Source organism: Mastigoproctus giganteus, chromosome 13 (assembly GCF_048544385.1).
Source record: "Mastigoproctus giganteus isolate SK-2022 chromosome 13, ASM4854438v1, whole genome shotgun sequence".
NCBI lineage: Eukaryota > Metazoa > Arthropoda > Arachnida > Uropygi > Thelyphonidae > Mastigoproctus > Mastigoproctus giganteus.
Genome location: NC_143587.1, coordinates 80,427,998 through 80,447,371, shown reverse-complemented (window position 1 = coordinate 80,447,371; position 19,374 = coordinate 80,427,998). Strand labels below are relative to the sequence as shown.

At 38.6% G+C, this 19,374-nt stretch overlaps 1 protein-coding gene across 1 annotated transcript in view; it reads right to left on the bottom strand.

Moving 5' to 3' along the window:
- LOC150076212 (prestin-like) overlaps nt 1–19,374 on the bottom strand; it is a 402,991-nt gene that overhangs the window by 34,011 nt on the left and 349,606 nt on the right. Inside the window, exon 17 of the mRNA XM_090387581.1 lies at nt 15,911–16,048. Within this exon, the coding sequence (XP_090243707.1) occupies nt 15,911–16,048 (138 nt within the window). The remainder of the gene's footprint in view (nt 1–15,910; nt 16,049–19,374) is intronic.

Below are 19,374 nucleotides of genomic sequence, written 5' to 3'. Positions count from 1 at the left end.
GTTTAGGGCATAAGCCTCAAGCTATGAAGGAGTCTAGACTATGTATAAATATAGTGCAAATGCATCAGGAATACATAGCTGTATCTGAATAAATCAGATTATTAATAAAACGGCATCGTTTTAAGTTATATCTCATATTGTGAATACCTTCACAACGAGTTGCCATGATATTGCACTACTTCGAATAAGTAACGCTTCACCTAAGGAGAAGACTAATGTTACTTATTCTCAGATGGATACCACCACCCAGACGGCACCGTTTCAGGGCTATTTGGCCCTTCTTCGGTGGGTGGGTAGGTACCCGAGTGATGCAATGATGGCAAAACAGTTATGAAGTATAACTCCACAATATGAAGGAGGGCCAAATAGCCGAAGAAGGGCCAAATACCAAACACCCACCGAAGAAGGGCCAAATAGCCCTGAAACGGTGCCGTCTGGGTGGTGGTATCCATCTGAGAATAAGTAACATTAGTCTTCTCCTTAGGTGAAGCGTTACTTATTCGAAGTAGTGCAATATCATGGCAACTCGTTGTGAAGGTATTCACAATATGAGATATAACTTAAAACGATGCCGTTTTATTAATAATCTGATTTATTCAGATACAGCTATGTATTCCTGATGCATTTGCACTATATTTATACATAGTCTAGACTCCTTCATAGCTTGAGGCTTATGCCCTAAACGCTTGAGTCTAAATACATGATACACCATCAGGCATCTCTCATATTGTGGAGTTATACTTCATAACTGTTTTGCCATCATTGCATCACTCGGGTACCTACCCACCCACCGAAGAAGGGCCAAATAGCCCTGAAACGGTGCCGTCTGGGTGGTGGTATCCATCTGAGAATAAGTAACATTAGTCTTCTCCTTAGGTGAAGCGTTACTTATTCGAAGTAGTGCAATATCATGGCAACTCGTTGTGAAGGTATTCACAATATGAGATATAACTTAAAACGATGCCGTTTTATTAATAATCTGATTTATTCAGATACAGCTATGTATTCCTGATGCATTTGCACTATATTTATACATAAAAGAAACAAATAATTACATACAAGCTTCCTAATTTCATATACATATGTAAACCATGCTACAATACACTACACTGTCTGTCTGTCTGTCTGTCTCTCTCTCTCTCTCTCTCTCTCTCTCTCTCTCTCTCTCTCTTTCTTTCTTTCTTCTCGGTTATTCTCAATATGAGAATTATTAACATCAGTTTGTATCAGTTGTATTTTACATAAAATTGACTCCACAATGATTACTCAATCATTCTCTTACCTTACCAATTTTTTTTTCTTTCTTTCTCTTACATAAATAATATTTACTTCAGCTCTTATTACCTTTAGAATCTTTGTTTTAGCCTCTCACACACAAAACGTATTACGTCTGGTACCCCTCTTATCTCAATAACATTCCTTATGGGACACCCATTCTGCCTTAATTAATATCCTAGCCACCCTAGTTATCACCTTAGTCATCTCTCTTTACTCACAAGGTTTATCTATTAATAAAATTTATTTCTCTTTCCACGTCATCTGATATGTTACCTTGTTTGGCACTTGGCCTAATTTAATGACATAGGTTAACCTATCCTTACAGTACTACCCTTATAAATATAATTTCTTTGCTAATTCCTTTACATTATTCCATTGATTTTACTACTCCTGAACCACCCTTACATTTATTCATAATCATTAACAACAGGAATGTTCCTTTCTTTTACAAGGACTATCACTCAATGGCTTACAGAGCTAGGTTATGAGTCCTTGAGTTCAGGATTCAATAAAGAAACAAAGAACAGACTTACTTTCCGACTTCGCCGCTACTTCCAGTGTCCTCGCGTTCAGGTTTCCCATGTGGCTGACAGGCTTACTTCAGTTTCTTGGGCTCTCCGGTTTTCCTTCGAGGTAGACAGGCTTACTTCAGATCCTTGGGCACTCTGGTTTTCCTTTGAGACTGCTGGGAGCACTCCGGTTTTCTTTCGAGCCTGACAGGCTTACTTTCACTTCTGGGGCACTCTTGACATGACGCACCTTCTTGTGTAGACGATATATTCACATGTGTACATACCTGGCTCATTCTCTTTACAAGGGCCTACATTACCAAACTTGCCTACTTCCACTTCAACCCGAACTCATGACCTTCTTTCTCCCCTTCGACCACACCACACAGAAGTCAGACACAGAATGCTCTTCCCTCTCAATTTTTCTTTCCCTGAACTTCACTCTTCCCCTCAAGTTTGGCACGCCTCCCCCAACCAATCCTTCCCCTCTGCTTAAATTTACGTTCCTTTCCATTTGCCAACACAATTCTACCAAGCTGTCTCCCTAACGCACAAACCAACCTTTTCTCGAACTTTCTTATTTTTTTTTTACAGACAGTATGACCCTTTCATGTGCACCAGCAACCTCCAAAAACACTCATTTTGTTTTCTGTATTTATAAATGATATTGATGATGGTATATCAAGCTTAATGTCCAAGTTTGCAGACGATACGAAGGTTGGCAGGGTTGTCAAGGACACTACTGACACTATGCTACTGCAATAGGATCTGGAAAGGTTGAGCAGATGGGCTGAGAGGTGGCAAATGAAGTTTAACATTGACAAATGTAAAGTACTACATATGGGAAACAGCAATCCCAGAGCAACGTATCAACTCATTCTCTACACCGACAGTGGTAGAGAATGAAAGGGACCTGGGGGTGGTTGTGCAGGCAGATATGAAGTTTTCTGAGCAGTGCAGATGGGCTGCAAGAGTAACTCATGGTGTATTGTCAATGATATATAGGAATTTTTCTAGCAGGGATAAGGAGGTTGTTGTTGTTATTTGGTTTTTTAGGAGCATTAGCAACTAAGGCCATATTGCTCCGGGATATGCGGTGGTCATTCCCTGACCTTTCCACATCTTCCGTATTTGGTGGTGACAGGCTCGAACCCCGGTCTAATCAAGAAGCGTGTGCTACGCACTGCTGCTCCTTCCCACCTGGCTACGGAGGCGCCTGATAAGGAGGTGATTATTCCCTTGTATAAGGCAATGGTCAGGCCACACCTAGAGTACTGTATACAGGTCTGGAGGCCTCATTTCAAGAAGGATGTAGAGATGCTGGTACGAGTACAGAGAAGGGCAACAAGATTAGTGAATGGAACAAAGGGGTGCTCTTACGAAGAAAGGCTTAAGTTTTGCAAATTACAGTGTCTGGAGACTAGGCACCAGCAAGGTGAACTGATAGAGGTGTATAAAGCCTTGAATGGTTTGAGCATGCTCAATGCTGATGGGATTCTTCCTCTTGCTCAGAATAATCACCTGAGAGGGCATAAATTCAAATTGAGGAAAGACAGATGTAGGATAGACGTGAGGAAATTTGCCTTTAGCCAGCGGGTGGTTGGTTGGTGGAACAGACTTCCATCCTTTGTCGTGGAAGTTGATAGCCTAAATAAGTTTAAGGCTCAGCTGGACAGGTATTTCGAACGAACAGAGGGATGAAGTGGAAGTGATTATTTTTTATTTATTTTTTTATTTTATTTTTTTTTGGCTGATGCTGCATAAGCTTGCTTTCTTGCATCAAATGCCTCTACTAATGCTAATGCTAATTTTCGTTTCACACCTTTCTCTCTAAAAGTATCACAACACCCAAAAATCAGTCAGCTTGACGCCGTTTTTAATTTGACGCAAACACTGGACATCCACTTATTTCCTATTTTGGCTCCAACGGTGTCATAGATCAAAGGAGGTGCTTCGCCTAATCGCGCTTCACGTCTTATTGTTCTTCCTTAAGCAACCCCTTCACGCCCATTCTCAAGTGGCACCCCTTTACTTAGTCCTGCTGTCCCTGTTTGCTCTCTCATATTATTTGAATTACTTGTTTACTACCCCTTTGCTACTATTCTCAATTCTCACGCTTAAACTATCCCATCACTAAATCTAGCATTCTTCAAACTTTAACATTACTTCTAGCAAAACAATTATTTTTATTTTAAATTTGTAAGATTTTACATCTTACATTGTCATTGTCAAGTAGGCAAGCTTATAGCTTACGTTGCTTACTAGTGCCTACCGCTTACTTCAAATAAACGGTGTCCAGTTATTTTTATTATGGCTGATTTCGAGGAAATGCAAAAAACGATTGAATTTACGTGCTGACAAAAGATTTCCGGAGAGTGATTTAACTTATATTTATTCAGTAAACTTTGCCGATACTTACCAGTGAAGAAACGAAGCACCTGAACAGTACACTTCACCGAACGAATGACTATTTAATATTCAACTATACTGTACTATACATAACCTCAAATGTCAAGCGGTGAGAGTTAAGCTAAGCTAACATGCTTTAGACGGGCTAGACTTGTACTCCTCACATTCCGATGTTGCCACGTTATTTGCATAATTGACAAATGACAAAGTATATTTTGATTTTACCGACTACCCACAGAGGCGTATTTACTGTCATTTAAAACATTGATATTTGATATTTTATTCAAATCCAATAGTGTTGCAAACCAACGATTTAAACTTTATCTAGGTACGAAAAAATTTTGTATAATTTATTTTTCTTAAATTTTTAATTTAAATTGTTTTTATTTATTTTTCTTAAACCGCAAAGGAAGCCTTTTGATTGAATGGGCCCTGGGCTGCAGCCCATAAAGACCATGCCTAAATCCGCCCCTGCCTGTGTGGGGGATGTAATCTATCCAATTATATTAAGGAAGGCAGCAAGGAATGGTAAGCAAACCTTTAGCTATAATTATGAGAGAATCCTTGGGTTCAGGAGAGGTCCCTATGGACTGGAGATGTGTGAATATATTCCCAAATCATAAAGGGGGATCAAAAGTGACATGAGTAATTACAGATCTGTAAGTTTAACAACTGTTCCAGGGAAAATAATAGAATCACTGTTAAAGAAGTAATGCAAGACCATTTGGACAGGCATGCAATTATACTGCATTCACAGTATGATTTGTCAAGACGCAGTCTTGCTAATGAATCTCATTGGTTACTATGACCAAGGAACTGGATGCAAAAAATTATTTTAACATAATATACTTAGATTTCAGAAAGGCTTTTGATATTGTTGGACTTAAAGACTGCTGTACAACTGGTTGTTGTTTGTTATTTGGTTTTTAAGAGCATTAGCAACTAAGGCCATATTGCTCTGGGATATGCGGTGGTCATTTCCTGACCTTTCCGCATCCTCCGTATTTGGTGGTGACGGGCTCGAACCCCGGTCTAATCCAGAAGCGTGTACTACACACTGCTGCACCTGGCTACGGAGGCGCCTCGTGCAAACTGGAGCAACGTGGCATTAAGGGCAAGTGACTGCTATGGATAAAGGATGGTTAAGTGGAAGAAGACAGAGAGTGGTTATCAATGGGTCTGCTCTTCATGAGCTAATGTTATTGAACCCTGGGGAGGTCCACTAATGTTATTAGTGGACCTCCCCAGGGTTCAATGTTGGATCCATTGTTGTTTTCAATATTTATCAATGATATTGAAAGAATACTAGGCTTGATGACTAAGTTTACAGATGCCGAAAGGTTGGCAGATTGATTAATGACAATCATCATAGTGAGCTACTGCAACAAGATCTGGGAAAATTGGGTTGATCGGCTGAGAGATGGCAGTTGAAGTTTAACATTAACAAATGCAAGGTACTACACGTTCATAGCAGTAACCCCAGAGTAACTTGTCAACTGTGTGGTATTATACACTCAGGGTAATTGTACAGTCAGACATGAATTTTCTGAGAAGTGCAGACATGTGCCAGGACAGCTCATGGGGTTTTGTCAATGATAAACAGAAACTCTGCTAGCAGGGATCAGGAGGTGATTATCTCTTTGTGTAAGGCCATGGTTAAGGTCGCATCTTGAGTACTATATACAGTTCTGGAGGCCGCACTTTAGGAAGCATATAGATCTGCTGGAACAGGTGCAGAGAAGAGCAACCAGATTGGTGAAGGGAACAAAAGGGTGTATTTACCTAGAAAGGCTTCAGTTCTGCATATTACAGCACCTTGAGACCAGGCACCTGAGTTGAGATCTGAGTGAGGTGTTTAAAGCTTTGACTGGGTTGAGTAAGTTCAATGTTAATGGTATTCTTCCACTTGCTGAGTCTACAAACATGGGGGACACAAATTCAAGTTGAAGAAGGATGGTTGCAGGATAGATGTGTAGAAGTTTGCCTTCAATCAGCGGGTGCTTCATTATTGGAACAGGCTTCCATCTATTGTTGTGGAAGTGGATGGGTTGAATAAATTCAAAGGATAACTAGACAAATTTTTGGAGAGTATTGATGGGTGAATTGGGTTTTTATTTTTTAGCTCATGCTATATAAGCTTGTTTTCTTGCATCATTTCACATTACTAGGATTTTTTTTTTTTTTATGAAAATCCCAAACACGAGATGTATTAGAACCTATAGTACTTAGTACCGTGCTTGGGTTGGAGGTTGAGAAGACGAAAAAAGATATTTGTTGACATTAGACTTGAACAAATGTAGACTGTAATTTTCAGGAAATATGTATGAAGGAAGGAAGGTTGTTCCAGAAAATGGCAGTTGAATGAATAAACGAGGAAGGTGAAAGTTGGTTCTGTGAGTTTGAAGTTGGATGTTGGCTGCTGGTGGCAGGTGTTCGGACTGTTTTGAAAGAGAGAACGGGAATTATAGAAGCCAATTCAGAAGAACAGTACCCATGGAAGTATCTGTAGAAAAGGCATGTCTATGAGATAGACCGTGTAGAGACTCTGTTAGAGAGGAGTCATTAATTAACCTAACTTCCCTCTTCTGAATGGAATCTAGAAGCCTGAGAGAGGTTTTGGGGGCACAACCCCAGATGTGGGAACAATATTCCATGGTAGGATGGATTTGTGATTTCTACAGAGTGAACAGCTGTTTGGAAGAAAAATAACGCTGAGAATGAAAGAGAAAACCAAGATTTTTAGATGCAGAGGAAGCAATATTTGTAATGTGCTTGTGCCAAGAGAGATTAGAAGTCAGATTAGATTAATCCCCAAAAGAGATATATCATTTTGCCCAAAAATTGGAGTGTCACCAAAGATAAGCATAGGAGCAGAAGAATCCTTTTTTGCGAGATATAAGACAAGACTGAGTTGTAGAAGGATTGAAATCAACTAAGTTGTCTTTGCTCTACAGGAGAATTACCTGGAGATTGACATTTAAGGAATTGGTAGCGGATATTCGAAAAATTGAAGCTGATTGAGCAGGGCAAAGTTTTTCAAAATAAAAAGTGGAATGCAATGTTCTGTCATCAGATAAGCTATGGATAGGATTTCCAGTCAATGGAAGAAGGTCACTGATATACAAGAGGAAAAGAGTGGGGGGAAGAACTGAATCCAGCATTAGTGGAGAAGTTAGAAGACAGAGAGCCATCTACCATCACCCTCAGTGAGTGATCAGAGAGAAAACTGGATAAACAATTACAAAAAACAGTTGGCAAACCATAAGATGGAAGCTTGTTTAGAAGTCCTTTATGCCAAAACGTGATTGAAAGCCTTTGAGATGTCAAGAGCAACTGCTTATGTTTCACCAAACTTTTCCATTGAATTTGCCCATAAATGGGTAAAATAAGCCAGAATATCAGAAGTGGATCGACAATGACAGAACCCATACTGGCGATCGTTGATCAGACGGAAGGTTTCTAGGTAGTTTAAGAGTTGGTAGTTAATTGATTTCTCCATTACTTTAGAAAGAGTAGAAATAATTGCAATGGGACGATAATTGGATGGGAGGAACTGGCTGGATATGAGCAAATTTCCAAGCAGAAGGAAAAACACCTTTGCAATAAGAAAGTGAAAAAAGGCAGCAAAGAACAGGAAAAAGTTCAAAAATACCATCAGGACCTGGAGCTTTCTTAACATCGAAATTTGTCAAAATCCTTCTGACATCCTTTTGACGGAAGACCACTGGAGGCATTGAATGGAGCGTGTTGGGAATGGTGGGAGGTATTTTACCAAGATCATTAATACATGAGTTGGAAGGAAAATGGAATGCTAGTAGGTCAGCTTTATCATTGGCTGAAGTGACAACAGAACCATCTGGTTTTGACAGATGGGGGAGGGAGCAGAGATGGGCAAAAGCTGGGGCCAATAGCTTTGGCAAGAGACCAGAATGCTCAGCTACCAGTAGGGCAAGAAGCAAGTTTTCTACTCTTGGCCTGTTTGAAATCTAGTTTGGACTGATTAATGACTGCTTTATAATTGTTGCAAGCTTTGGTATAGGCAGAAAATGAAACTGAAGAATTGGAAACAATCCAATTACGATATGCAACGTTGTTCTCTTGAACTGCCTTAGCACATTTGTTGGAAAACCAAGGTTTAGATAAAGGATGAGATTTTAAAGTGGAGTGTGGAATAAAGGATTCCTTTCCTACAAGAATAATTTCACTGACACAATCTGAGCAATTTCACTGACACAATCTGAGCAAATGTTGACATCAGAAGTTTTGAAACAGTAGTCCGACCAAGGAAAAGAAGAAAAGAAATCTCGCAGGTCATCCCATTTTCCATTCTTGTAATGCCAAACAATACAAGGTTGGGAATAGCCATGAGATAAAGGCTCCATTGGAGAAGAGACAATCACCAAGTTGTGATCTGAGGTACCTAAAAGACCACTCACTTCAACTGTGTACGTAGAAGGGTTGTTTGTGAGAAAACGATCAAGTGTGATGGCTGTATGGTTAGGATTGTCAGGTATTCTTGTAGGTAAATGAACAATCTGTGCAGGGTCATTGGAAATTGCAAAAACCTCAGCATCTCGACCAGCTGGGTCAGTGTGACTAAAAAACGGAAGCCAGCTGGAGTTGTGAACATTAAAATCACAAAGGAAAATTACCTCATTGTTAGGAAAATTGTACTGGAGAAAGTCAAGTTGCAGAGAGAGAGAGAGAGGAAGTCAAAGAACTCCAAGTGATTAGTGGAGTTGGGAGAACAATAGAGACAACAGATGAATTTGACACAATGAGGTAGAGAGATTTTAAGCTAGAGAAGACAGAAGAGAGGAGATTCCAAATTGCCAATTCTTTGACAAGAAATATCAGAACGGACATATGCACAAGTACCACCTTTGAGGCGAAAGTAATCATACAGCGAATAATTTGGGCAGCTGAGATGAGCAGTAATTGAATTAACCTATAACTGAGATTCTGTCAGAAAAAGTACATGAGGTTTGGAAGACTGCAAGTAGAAATGGACATCGTTGAGATCAGAATTGAGACCACGTATATTTGTGAAATAAACTAGGAAGTGTTTGGGAGGTTTAAATCCTTTTGCAGATAAAAAGTCTATTAGTTTGACAATTCATGGTGTATTCAATAGTTAGAAAAAGTGTGGGGGTGGGGCTGTGACATATGCTGTATGAAGTAATGAAATTTTTGGATATGGCATACACATGGTAAGAATATACCCAGATCCTTGATATAACATGGCCTCAACAATGCCCCCCACATACACACTACTCAGACTCCCTCCAGTCACTATCTGTATAATCATACACTAGGTGATCTGGAAGCCTCCTAAAGGGTTACCAATAGGTTTGGTCCAGTGTACTAACTAGCGGCCAACCTGCGAACACCGTTTTAGAGCTGTACCCTGAGTTGTACATGAGGGAATGCACACCTGTTTGTTTAACTTCTATTCTGGTAATATAATGGAGTCACTGGTTAAAGAAGCACTGCAGGATCATGTAGACAAGACTGCAGTTATAGTTCAGACACGGTATGGGTTTGTTAAGGGAAATTCTTGTGTGACCAATTCGATTAGAGATTAGATACCATGATGTGGTTACTGAGGAACTGGATGCAAAAAATAATTTTGATATCATATACTTGGATTTCGGAAACTTTTGATATGGTTGCACATAAAATACTGCTGTACAAATTGGAACAGGGGGGCATTAAGGGAAAATTGCTGAGTGATGGCTGAGTGAGAGAAGGCAAGGAGTGGTAAACAATGGACATTGCTCTTCATGGACTAAATGTTATTAGTGGAGTTGCCCAAGGTTGGGTGTTGGGCCCATTGTTGTTTTGTATATTTATCAATGATATTGATGAAGGTATATCAGGCTTAATGTCCAAGTTTGCAGATGATACAAAGGTTGTCAGGGTTGACAGTACACTACTGCAACAGGATCTAGAAAAGTTGGAGAAGAAAAGACTGACGAGTGCAGACAGAACAGCCCATAGGGTCTTGTCAATGATATCCCCTAGTATAAGGCAATGGTCAGGCCATAGTACCGCATACAGATCTGGAGGCTTCATTTTAGGAAGGATGTAGAGTTGCTAGAATGAGTATAGAGAAGGGCAATAAGATTGGTGAGGGGAAGTAAGGGTTGCTTTTACCAAGAAAGGCTTAAGTTCTGCAAATTGCAATGTATGGAGACTAGTTACCTGTTATGTGATCTGACTGAGGTGTATAAGGCCTTGAATGGTTCAAGCAAGCTCAAAGGTGATGGGATCTTCCTCTTGCTCAGATTTCACACTGAGGTGGCATAAGTTTCATAAATTCAAATTCAGGAAGGACAAATGTGGAACAGATGTGCAAAAATTTGCTTTTAGCCAGCAGGTGGTTGATTGCTGGAACAAAAATTCATCTTTCATTGTGGAAGTTGATAATGCAAATAAATTCAAGCAAGAACTGGACAAACATTTGGAGTGAATGAATGGATGAAATGGGAAGAGGGTTTTTTTTTTTTTTTTTTGGCTGTGCTGTATAAGCTTGCTTTCTTGCATCATATGCCTCTACTAATGTTAATGCTAAAGAAAAATCACCACTTTATGTAATGTCTACAAATCTGACTACACATTTAATGTTTAAATGTCAGATGGAGGGATTAGGGTTTCCCAGTGGAAACCCTAATCCCTCCATCCCTAATCATGTTTGAAAATCCCAATTAATCTGGGATTTTCAAACAACACAAAATGCAAATTGGCTCATGAACACACACTTATAAAGACATAATACATGTGGTGTAAGTCACTGATGCACCTAAAATCCAACAACAACAGTTGCAATGCTGTTACTGGGTTTTAGGTGCAACAGTGATTTACACCACATTATTAGTCCTTATTTTTTTACTTGCAAAGGTTATTAGGAATGACATATCTACATTTCCTGTGGAATAATTCGTGGAAACTATTAGAAGATACACTTCTTGAAAATCAGCAGAGGAGGTGGTTTACGCATGATGCAGCACAATCCACTTTTTCTACATCATTTCTGACATATTAATGTTGAAAAATCCATCAATCCATAAACCAATCAATCAATTATGATGGATTGGTTGGAATAGCACTATACATGGACACCATGATCTCCTCAACTCTTAGATTACTGTTTGTGGGGTCACATGAAATCTGTAATTTATTTTATGCATATTACTACATGCATTTTATGCATATTAACATGAACTGAGAAATTACATTTGTAAGCTGTTGAAACTATTAAGAATAGTTGTGAAGCACAGAGAAATGCCAGGGAATTGTGGATTAGTCATGATGAATGCTGCATCAAACAAATGTATTAGTACTAGTAGTAGCAAATGATGCAAGAGAGCAAGCCCGTAAAGCATCATCAAGAAAAAAAAAAGAAGACTTTTCCACATCACCTGTCCATTCCCTCCAATATTTTGTCTAGTTTTTCCTGGAATTTATTCAAATTACCCACCTCTAAAATAACAGATGGAAATTTATTCCAATAATCAGCCAGATTCTGGCAAACCTCTGCACACGTATTCTGCAACCATCCTTCCTCAATTTGAATTTATGCTCTCTCATGTGTTAATCTGAGCAAGAGGAAGAACACCATCAGCACTGAGCTTGCTCAAATCCATTCTAAACCTTAAACACCTCAATCAGATCACTTAACAGATGCCTAGTCTCCAGCTGCTGAAAATTGCAGAACTGAAGCCTTTCTTGATAAGACAACCCTTTTGTTCCCTTCACTGGCCGCATTTCCCTTCTCTGCACCCATCCAGACCTGCATGAGGCCTCCAGACCTGTATGCACTATTCAAGATGGGACCTAATCATTGCCTTGGATCATGGGATAATTCTCTGCTAGCAAATTTCCTGTGTATCATTGACAAAACCCCATGAACTGTCCCGGCAGCCTGTCTGATTGCTTAGAGAATTTCATATCTGACTGCACAATTAAGCCAAGTTGTTTTTCATTTTCTACTACCCTGAGTGTTAGTACCACACAGTTGGTACATTAATCTGGGATTATTGCTACCCATTGACAAATGCAGTACCTTGCATTTGTCAATGATAAAATTCAACTGCCATTTCTCAATCCACCTGTCTATTTTTTTTTTTTTTAGATCTTTGTTGCAGTAGTTTACTCTGATTACTGTCATTAACCATCCTGCCAACCTTTGCATTATTTGCAAACTTAGACATTAAACCTGATATACCTTCATCAGTATCATTAATAAATATAGAAAACAACAATGGGTTCAGCACTGAATCCTGGGAGATTCCACTAATAACATTAGTCCACAAATAGCAGTGTCTATTGAACAACCACTCTGTCTTCTCCCACTCAACCATCCCATTTTCCAGAGCAGGAACTTGTACTTAATGCCACATTCCTCCAATTTGTACAGCAGTTTCATTTGTGTGAAACAGTATCAAAAGCTTTCCTGAAATCCAAGTAGATGATATCAAAATAATTTTTTGCATCCAGTTCTTTGGTACTGCATCACAGTATCTAATCAAATTGGTGAGACAAGTTCGCTTCATAACAAATCCATGCTGTGATTTAACTGCTGTTCCAGAGAAAATAATGGAGTCATTGGGTAAAGAAGAAATGTAGGACCACCTAGAGGGGAATGCAATTAGCAAAGGCACTAGTATCGGCATATGATACAAAAAAGCATGCTGATGCTGTATAAGCTAGCTTTCTTGCATCCATCCTATGCCACTACCAATGATAATTGTATTTCTGCCTAGGTAGTCCTGTATTACTTCTTTAACCAGTGACTCCATTATTTTCTGCAGAACAGTGACTCCATTATTTTCTGCAGAACAGAAAATAATCTAACTAGTTTGATTTGTAATCACTCATATCACTCTTTGATCTTACCCCTTCCTTTGTGAATTGGGGATACATTTGACATCTCCAGTCCATGTGGACTTCCCCTGAATCCAAGGATTCTCTTAATTATGGCTAAGGGTTTGCTTACTTCTTTTGCTGCCTCCCTTTAATATAATTGCTAGATTTCATCTATTGTTAGTGCCTTTCTTATATTTCACTAAAATTCAACATTTTCAAAAGATAAATCAGGTTTTAAGTCATAGAGATTTTCTGGGATCTTGGCAGTGGATGTAATTTAACAATGCATGGGATCAGTCCTCTTGCTCCCTGCAAAAGCATAGTGGGCTGTAAACTAAACGAAACTGAAATAATTTGGATTTAAGTTGTTGTTGTTGTTTTGGTTTTTAGGAGAATTAGCAACTAAGGCCATATTGCTCCAGGGATATGCGGTGGTCATTCCCTGACCTTTCCGCATTCTCTGTATTTGGTGGTCATGGGCTCGAACCCCGGTCTAATCAAAAAGCGTGTGCTACGCATTGCTGCTCCTGCCCACCTGGCTATGGAGGTGCCTTTGGATTTAAGAGATCCATGCTCTGAGATGAAATAGAAAGTTGTCAGTTCAACAATTTCTCTTCCACTTTCCTTCTTAGTTATTATAAAACCATCTAGCTCCGCTCCTTGTTACAGTTTGATAAACTACTGGCATTCACGCCCCTAAAGAATTCCTCTTGTGTGAATGTAGATGCAAAATATTTATTCAGTTTGTCAGTAACCTGAGCAGGATCACCAACAGTAAACCATTGACATTATATTAACCAATGTGACTCAATCCCTTCCTACTACTGTTAATACAAGTAAAGAAGTCTTTGCATTCTTTGCTGGAGACATAGCATTAGCATTAGTAGAGGCATATGATGCAAGAAAGCAAGCTTATGCAGCATCAGCCAAAAAATAAATAAATAACCGCTCCCATTTCACCCCTCCATTCGTTCCAAATACCTGTCCAGCTCAGCCTTAAATTTATTTAGGCTATCAACTTCCACAACAAAGGATGGAAGTCTGTTCCACCAACCAACTACCCGCTGGCTAAAGGCAAACTTCTGCACATCTATCCTACATCTGTCTTTCCTCAGTTTGAATTTATGCCCTCTCAGGTGATTATTCTGAGCAAGAGGAAGAATCCCATCAGCACTGAGCGTGCTCAAACCATTCAAGGCTTTATACACCTCAATCAGATCACCTCCCAGGTGCCTAGTGTCCAGACACTGTAATTTGCAAAATTTAAGCCTTTCTTAGTAAGGGTAACCCTTTGTTCCATTCACTAATCTTGTTGCCCTTCTCTGTACTCGTTCCAACAACTCTGCATCCTTTTTAAAAGGACTTCTCGTGATCTGCCTTAGCTGCCTAACCTCCTTTGTGACTTGATTACAGACTATTTTATATCTACCATAGGCTTCTGTATCACTTGGTAATTTATATGTATCCTATGCCTTTTTCTTCTCTGCCATAAGTTTAATCAGTTCATCTGACATCCATTAGGTCTAAGCCTTGAACAGCATTTCTTGTTAGTTGGTATGATATACATCTTAACCCCTCCCTTGCCGATTCCTGTTCCTATTTGTCCTTTCTGTAAACATTTTAATCTCCATATTCAAATTCTGCATCTGTTATGTCTGAGTGACACTATGTCTCTGATATCCCTACAATGTCTGCATTGATGACTTAATCAGTACTTCAAATCCATCAAATTTATTTACTATACTCCTGGCATTAGTGTATATGCAAACATACATGCACCTGTCCTTACTCTTAGTTACCCTAACCCAGCCCATGTATTTACTTTTTTCATGAGGACCCACAGCAGGGCTTTAAATCCCTAACACCTTGCTTTCTAGGCTGTTGCATGTTCAAAATAGAAAGAGTGCAAGGATCACTTTCACCTCTACTTGCAGCTCTAGTTAACCTATTAGTCTGTGTATCGCCACAAGCTATCAGTTTCCCAACCAACTTAACATTGCCTGAACAGCATCAGCAAATCGTTGGTGTTCAACCAAAACCTCATATGTTGAATTCGTAAAAAAACAGATTTTGTTTGTAATGAGTTTCATTTTTGGTTCCACATTGCCCTGCAAAACCTCAGAAATAATCAACCGATCAAAACAAGTGTTTGAAGACAATGCAGAAACCTTGCATGTTATTAGCTGCATATTGTGACCATCAAAACCTGTATGTTATGGTTCTCCTGAAAAGTAGTCATTTGCAACATACAAGGTTTAGATAGAACGCCAACAAAATATTCTTTCCCCCCTTCTATTTAATTGTATCCCATCCCTGTAAAAACAACCTCTCCTGTTAACAGGCCATGATAAAAAAAACTCTATCCCATGGGCCATGTACAATCTTTCCAGGGCCAAATTGATTTATAAGGCTTTCAACATGTACTCCCTCCTATTGTGTCTGGGCAGAATAATACATTTTCAAATTTAATCCTAATTCATGACTTTTTTGAAACATTGCTCTGTACTTGTTAAGTAACTACTTTAGAACAACTTTTGAACAACTACTTTAGATGTTTTTCTTTTGGTTATTTGTTTCTTTTTATGTTTTGAAATTTATGATTAAAGTTTATTATCAAGAGATAAAGTTTATCTCAGAAACCAAGAAATATTTTTTCTTATTTTAGGTTGTTGTTTTTTGTTATAGGGGCTTTCTGGTGCAAGGGCTACTTAAGTCATATTGCACCCATATTTTCAGCTGTAGAATATGCTCCTACATTTTTTCTATGCAATTTTGAAACACCCTATATAAAGACACATCAGCTTTCAAAATTAGACTAATTTAGAAAAAATTCTCTTAATTCATACCTGAAGTAGAGTAGCAACACCTCCTGAATCAACATAGCTAATTGCTGAACAGGAAATTATTACATAGCGTATATCATCAAGATGAAAAGATTCTGTCAGAGTTATTTTGTCTTCAACAAGAGATTTAGATTTATTGAACTATAAAAAAATTCAAAAAAATATAAAAAGTATAAATCAAATAAATAAAGCTAAATAAATAAATGAATCAAATAAAAATAAAACAGATAGATAAATGAATCAAATAAAAATAAAATAAATAAATAAATATAATATTAAAACATAAGAAACCTGCACAAAAATATAACAACAATGTATGATGCCATTTAGAAAATGCTATCCTAGGCCTGAACTTACCACTATTTTTAATGGCAAGCTGAAAAAAAAAAAAAAATAATAATAATAATAAATAATAATAATATATATATATGTGTGTGTGTGTGTGTGTCTAACTTAATCAAATTCGTTGGCATAACCAGATGTACTGGAGGCATGTTTAATGTAAATTTATGCTTTGCTTTATGTTTTTTATAAAGAATGCAGTCATTTGATCAGAGTAAACATTACCTTGACATGCAGAACCAAAGCACACTATAGTTATCATTTGTGTGTTAGGTTTATTTGCATTTTTAATTATTATTATTATTATTATTATAATCCATATGGTGCAAGGAAGCCTGAGGCTTATGCTGCACCGACCAAAAAAAAAAAAAAAAAAATTGAGAGAGAGAAGTCGAAAGGAATCACCAAGAAAGAGAAGTATGATGATATCCAGCTCGGGACCCTGGGTGTGCCAAGCCCATACTCACCAGATGTGAGCCCCTGGGGCAATAAACTTTTGTAAAAGAATCGGAGATTTGATATTTTATTACTATATATGATTGGTTAAATATGTGATGCAACAAAATACAACAGAGTCTCAGTGACTGTAGGGGTTATATACCTTGAAAAACTTTGCAACTTGTAAACTTACAAGGAGTTTTACCCTAAACTCAATAGAATTCTTACATTTGCAAAATATTATTGCATAAATTATATTTTAGTATTAGAGTTTTTCTGGATTTATCATAAGAGTTATCTTTATTTTTAATTACATTATTAATGGAAAATTAAAAACTATGTTAAAAAGTAGTTTTTAAAATTAATGTTACATTTTATGCAACATCAATTAGTATTAGTAACAGCCATATGGTGCAAGGAAGCCTAGGCCTTATGTCGCACCAGCCAAAAAAATAAAATAATAATAATAAAAGGAAATAGACAACCTATGCATTTCCCTCCTCCAGTAGATAACTATCCAGTGACCTTTGAATTTCCGCAAACTATCAGTCTTAACCACCCATGTAGGTAATTGATTCCAGTAATCTAAAATAAAACTTCCTGCAATCCAGTCTAAATTTCTTCCCTGGTAACTTGAATTTATGGCCCCTAGTTTTTGAATCATTTATAACTGAAAATTTTGTCCTCATTCATTTTACTTTTGCCACTCAGAGGCTTAAACATCTTAATCAAGTCTCCTCTAATGTGCCTAATTTCCAAGCTGTGGAACCTATGGTAGAGAATGAAAAGGACCTGGGGGTAATTGTGCAGGCAGATATGAAGTTCTCTGAGCAGTGCAGACGAGCTGCAAGAGTAGCTCATGGTGTCTTGTCAATGATATACAGGAATTTTTCTAGCAGGGACAGGGATGTGATTATTCCCTTGTATAAGGCATTGGTCAGGCCACACCGTGAGTACTGTATACAGGTCTGGAGGCCTCATTTCAAGAAGGATGTAGAGCTGCTGGAACGAGTACAGAGAAGGGCAACAAGATTAGTGAATGGAACAAAGGGTTGCTCTTACGAAGAAAGGCTTAAGTTTTGCAAATTACATAGCCTGGAGACTAGGCATCGGCGAGGTGATCTGATAGAGGTGTATAAGGCTTTGAATGGCTTGAGCATGCTCAATGCCGATGGGATTCTTCCTCTTGCTCAGAATAATCACCTGAGAGGGCATAAATTCAAATTGAGGAAGGACGGATGTCGGATAGATGTGCGGAAATTTGCCTTTAGCCAGCGGGCAGTTGGTTTGTGGAATAGACTCCCATCGCTTGTTGTTGAAGTTGATAGCCTAAACAAATTTAAGGCTCAGCTGGACAGGTATTTCGAACGAACGGAGGGGTGAAATGGGAGTAGTGGTTGTTTTTTTTTTTTTTTTTTTTTGGCTGATGCTGAATAAGCTTGCTTTCTTGCATCATATGCCTCTACTAATGCTAATGCTAAAGTCTTTCCTCATATGGATGCCCTTTTGCTGATTCTCACAGGGCAAGTTACCGAGCTTTGGACCCTTTCAAGAAGATTGATGTCTTTTTTAGGTGCAGTCTCTATACATGAACACAGTATTCCAAGTTTAGTCTAACAATAGCCTTATACAATGGGATTGTAACATCCTTATCTCTACTAGCAAATGTTCGATAAATAAAAAATAGGACACCACGGGCCTTCCTTCAACTTGTTTACAATACTTGGAGAACTTCATGTCTGACTGTATCATAACTCCCAAGTCCCTTTCTTCCACTACTTACTTCATTTCAACTCCACCAATTGTATAAGTTATTTTGGGGTTACTGTTCTCCCCAGGTGTAATACCTTGCATTTTGCTGAATTAAAATACAAGCTGCCAATTTTCTGAATACTGCTGATGTTTATTTAGGTCATTCTGAAGCTCTGCTTGGCAGTGATCATTAACTACTCTACCATCTTCAGCAAATTTAGATATCACACCCTCTATCCGTCATCGATATCATTTAAGAAAATAAAAAATGACAGTGGTCCCAATACTGATCCTTGGGGAACCCCACTTTAGCATTAGCATTACCAGAGGCATACGATGCAAAAAAGCAAGTTTATGCAGCATCAGCCAAAAAAAAAAAAAAAAAAAAAATCCCCTCCCATTTCACCCTCCATTTCATCCAAATGCCTATCCAGCTCAGCCTTAAATTTATTTAGGCTGTCAACTTCCACAACAAAAGATGGAAGTCTGTTCCGCCAATCAACTGCCCGCTGTCTAAAGGCAAATTTCCACACATCTATTCTACAACTGCCTTTCCTCAAATTGAAATGCCCACGCAGGTTCTTAATCTGAGCAAGAGGAAGAATCTCATCAGCATTCTGCTTGCTCAACACATTCAAGGCATTATACACCTCAATCAGATCACCTTGCAGGTGCCTACTCTCCAGGTGCTGCAATTTGCAGAACTTAAGCCTTTCTTGGTAAGAGCGCCCCTTTGTTCCCCTAACCAATCTTGTTGCCCTTCTTTGTACTCGTTCTAGCAACTCTACATCCTTCCTAAAATGAGGCCTCCAGACCTGTACACAGTACTCTACGTGTGCCCTGACCATTGCCTGGTATAATGGGATAATCACCTCCCTGTCCCTGCTAGCAAAATTCCTATATATCACTGACAACACTCCATGACCTGCCCTGGT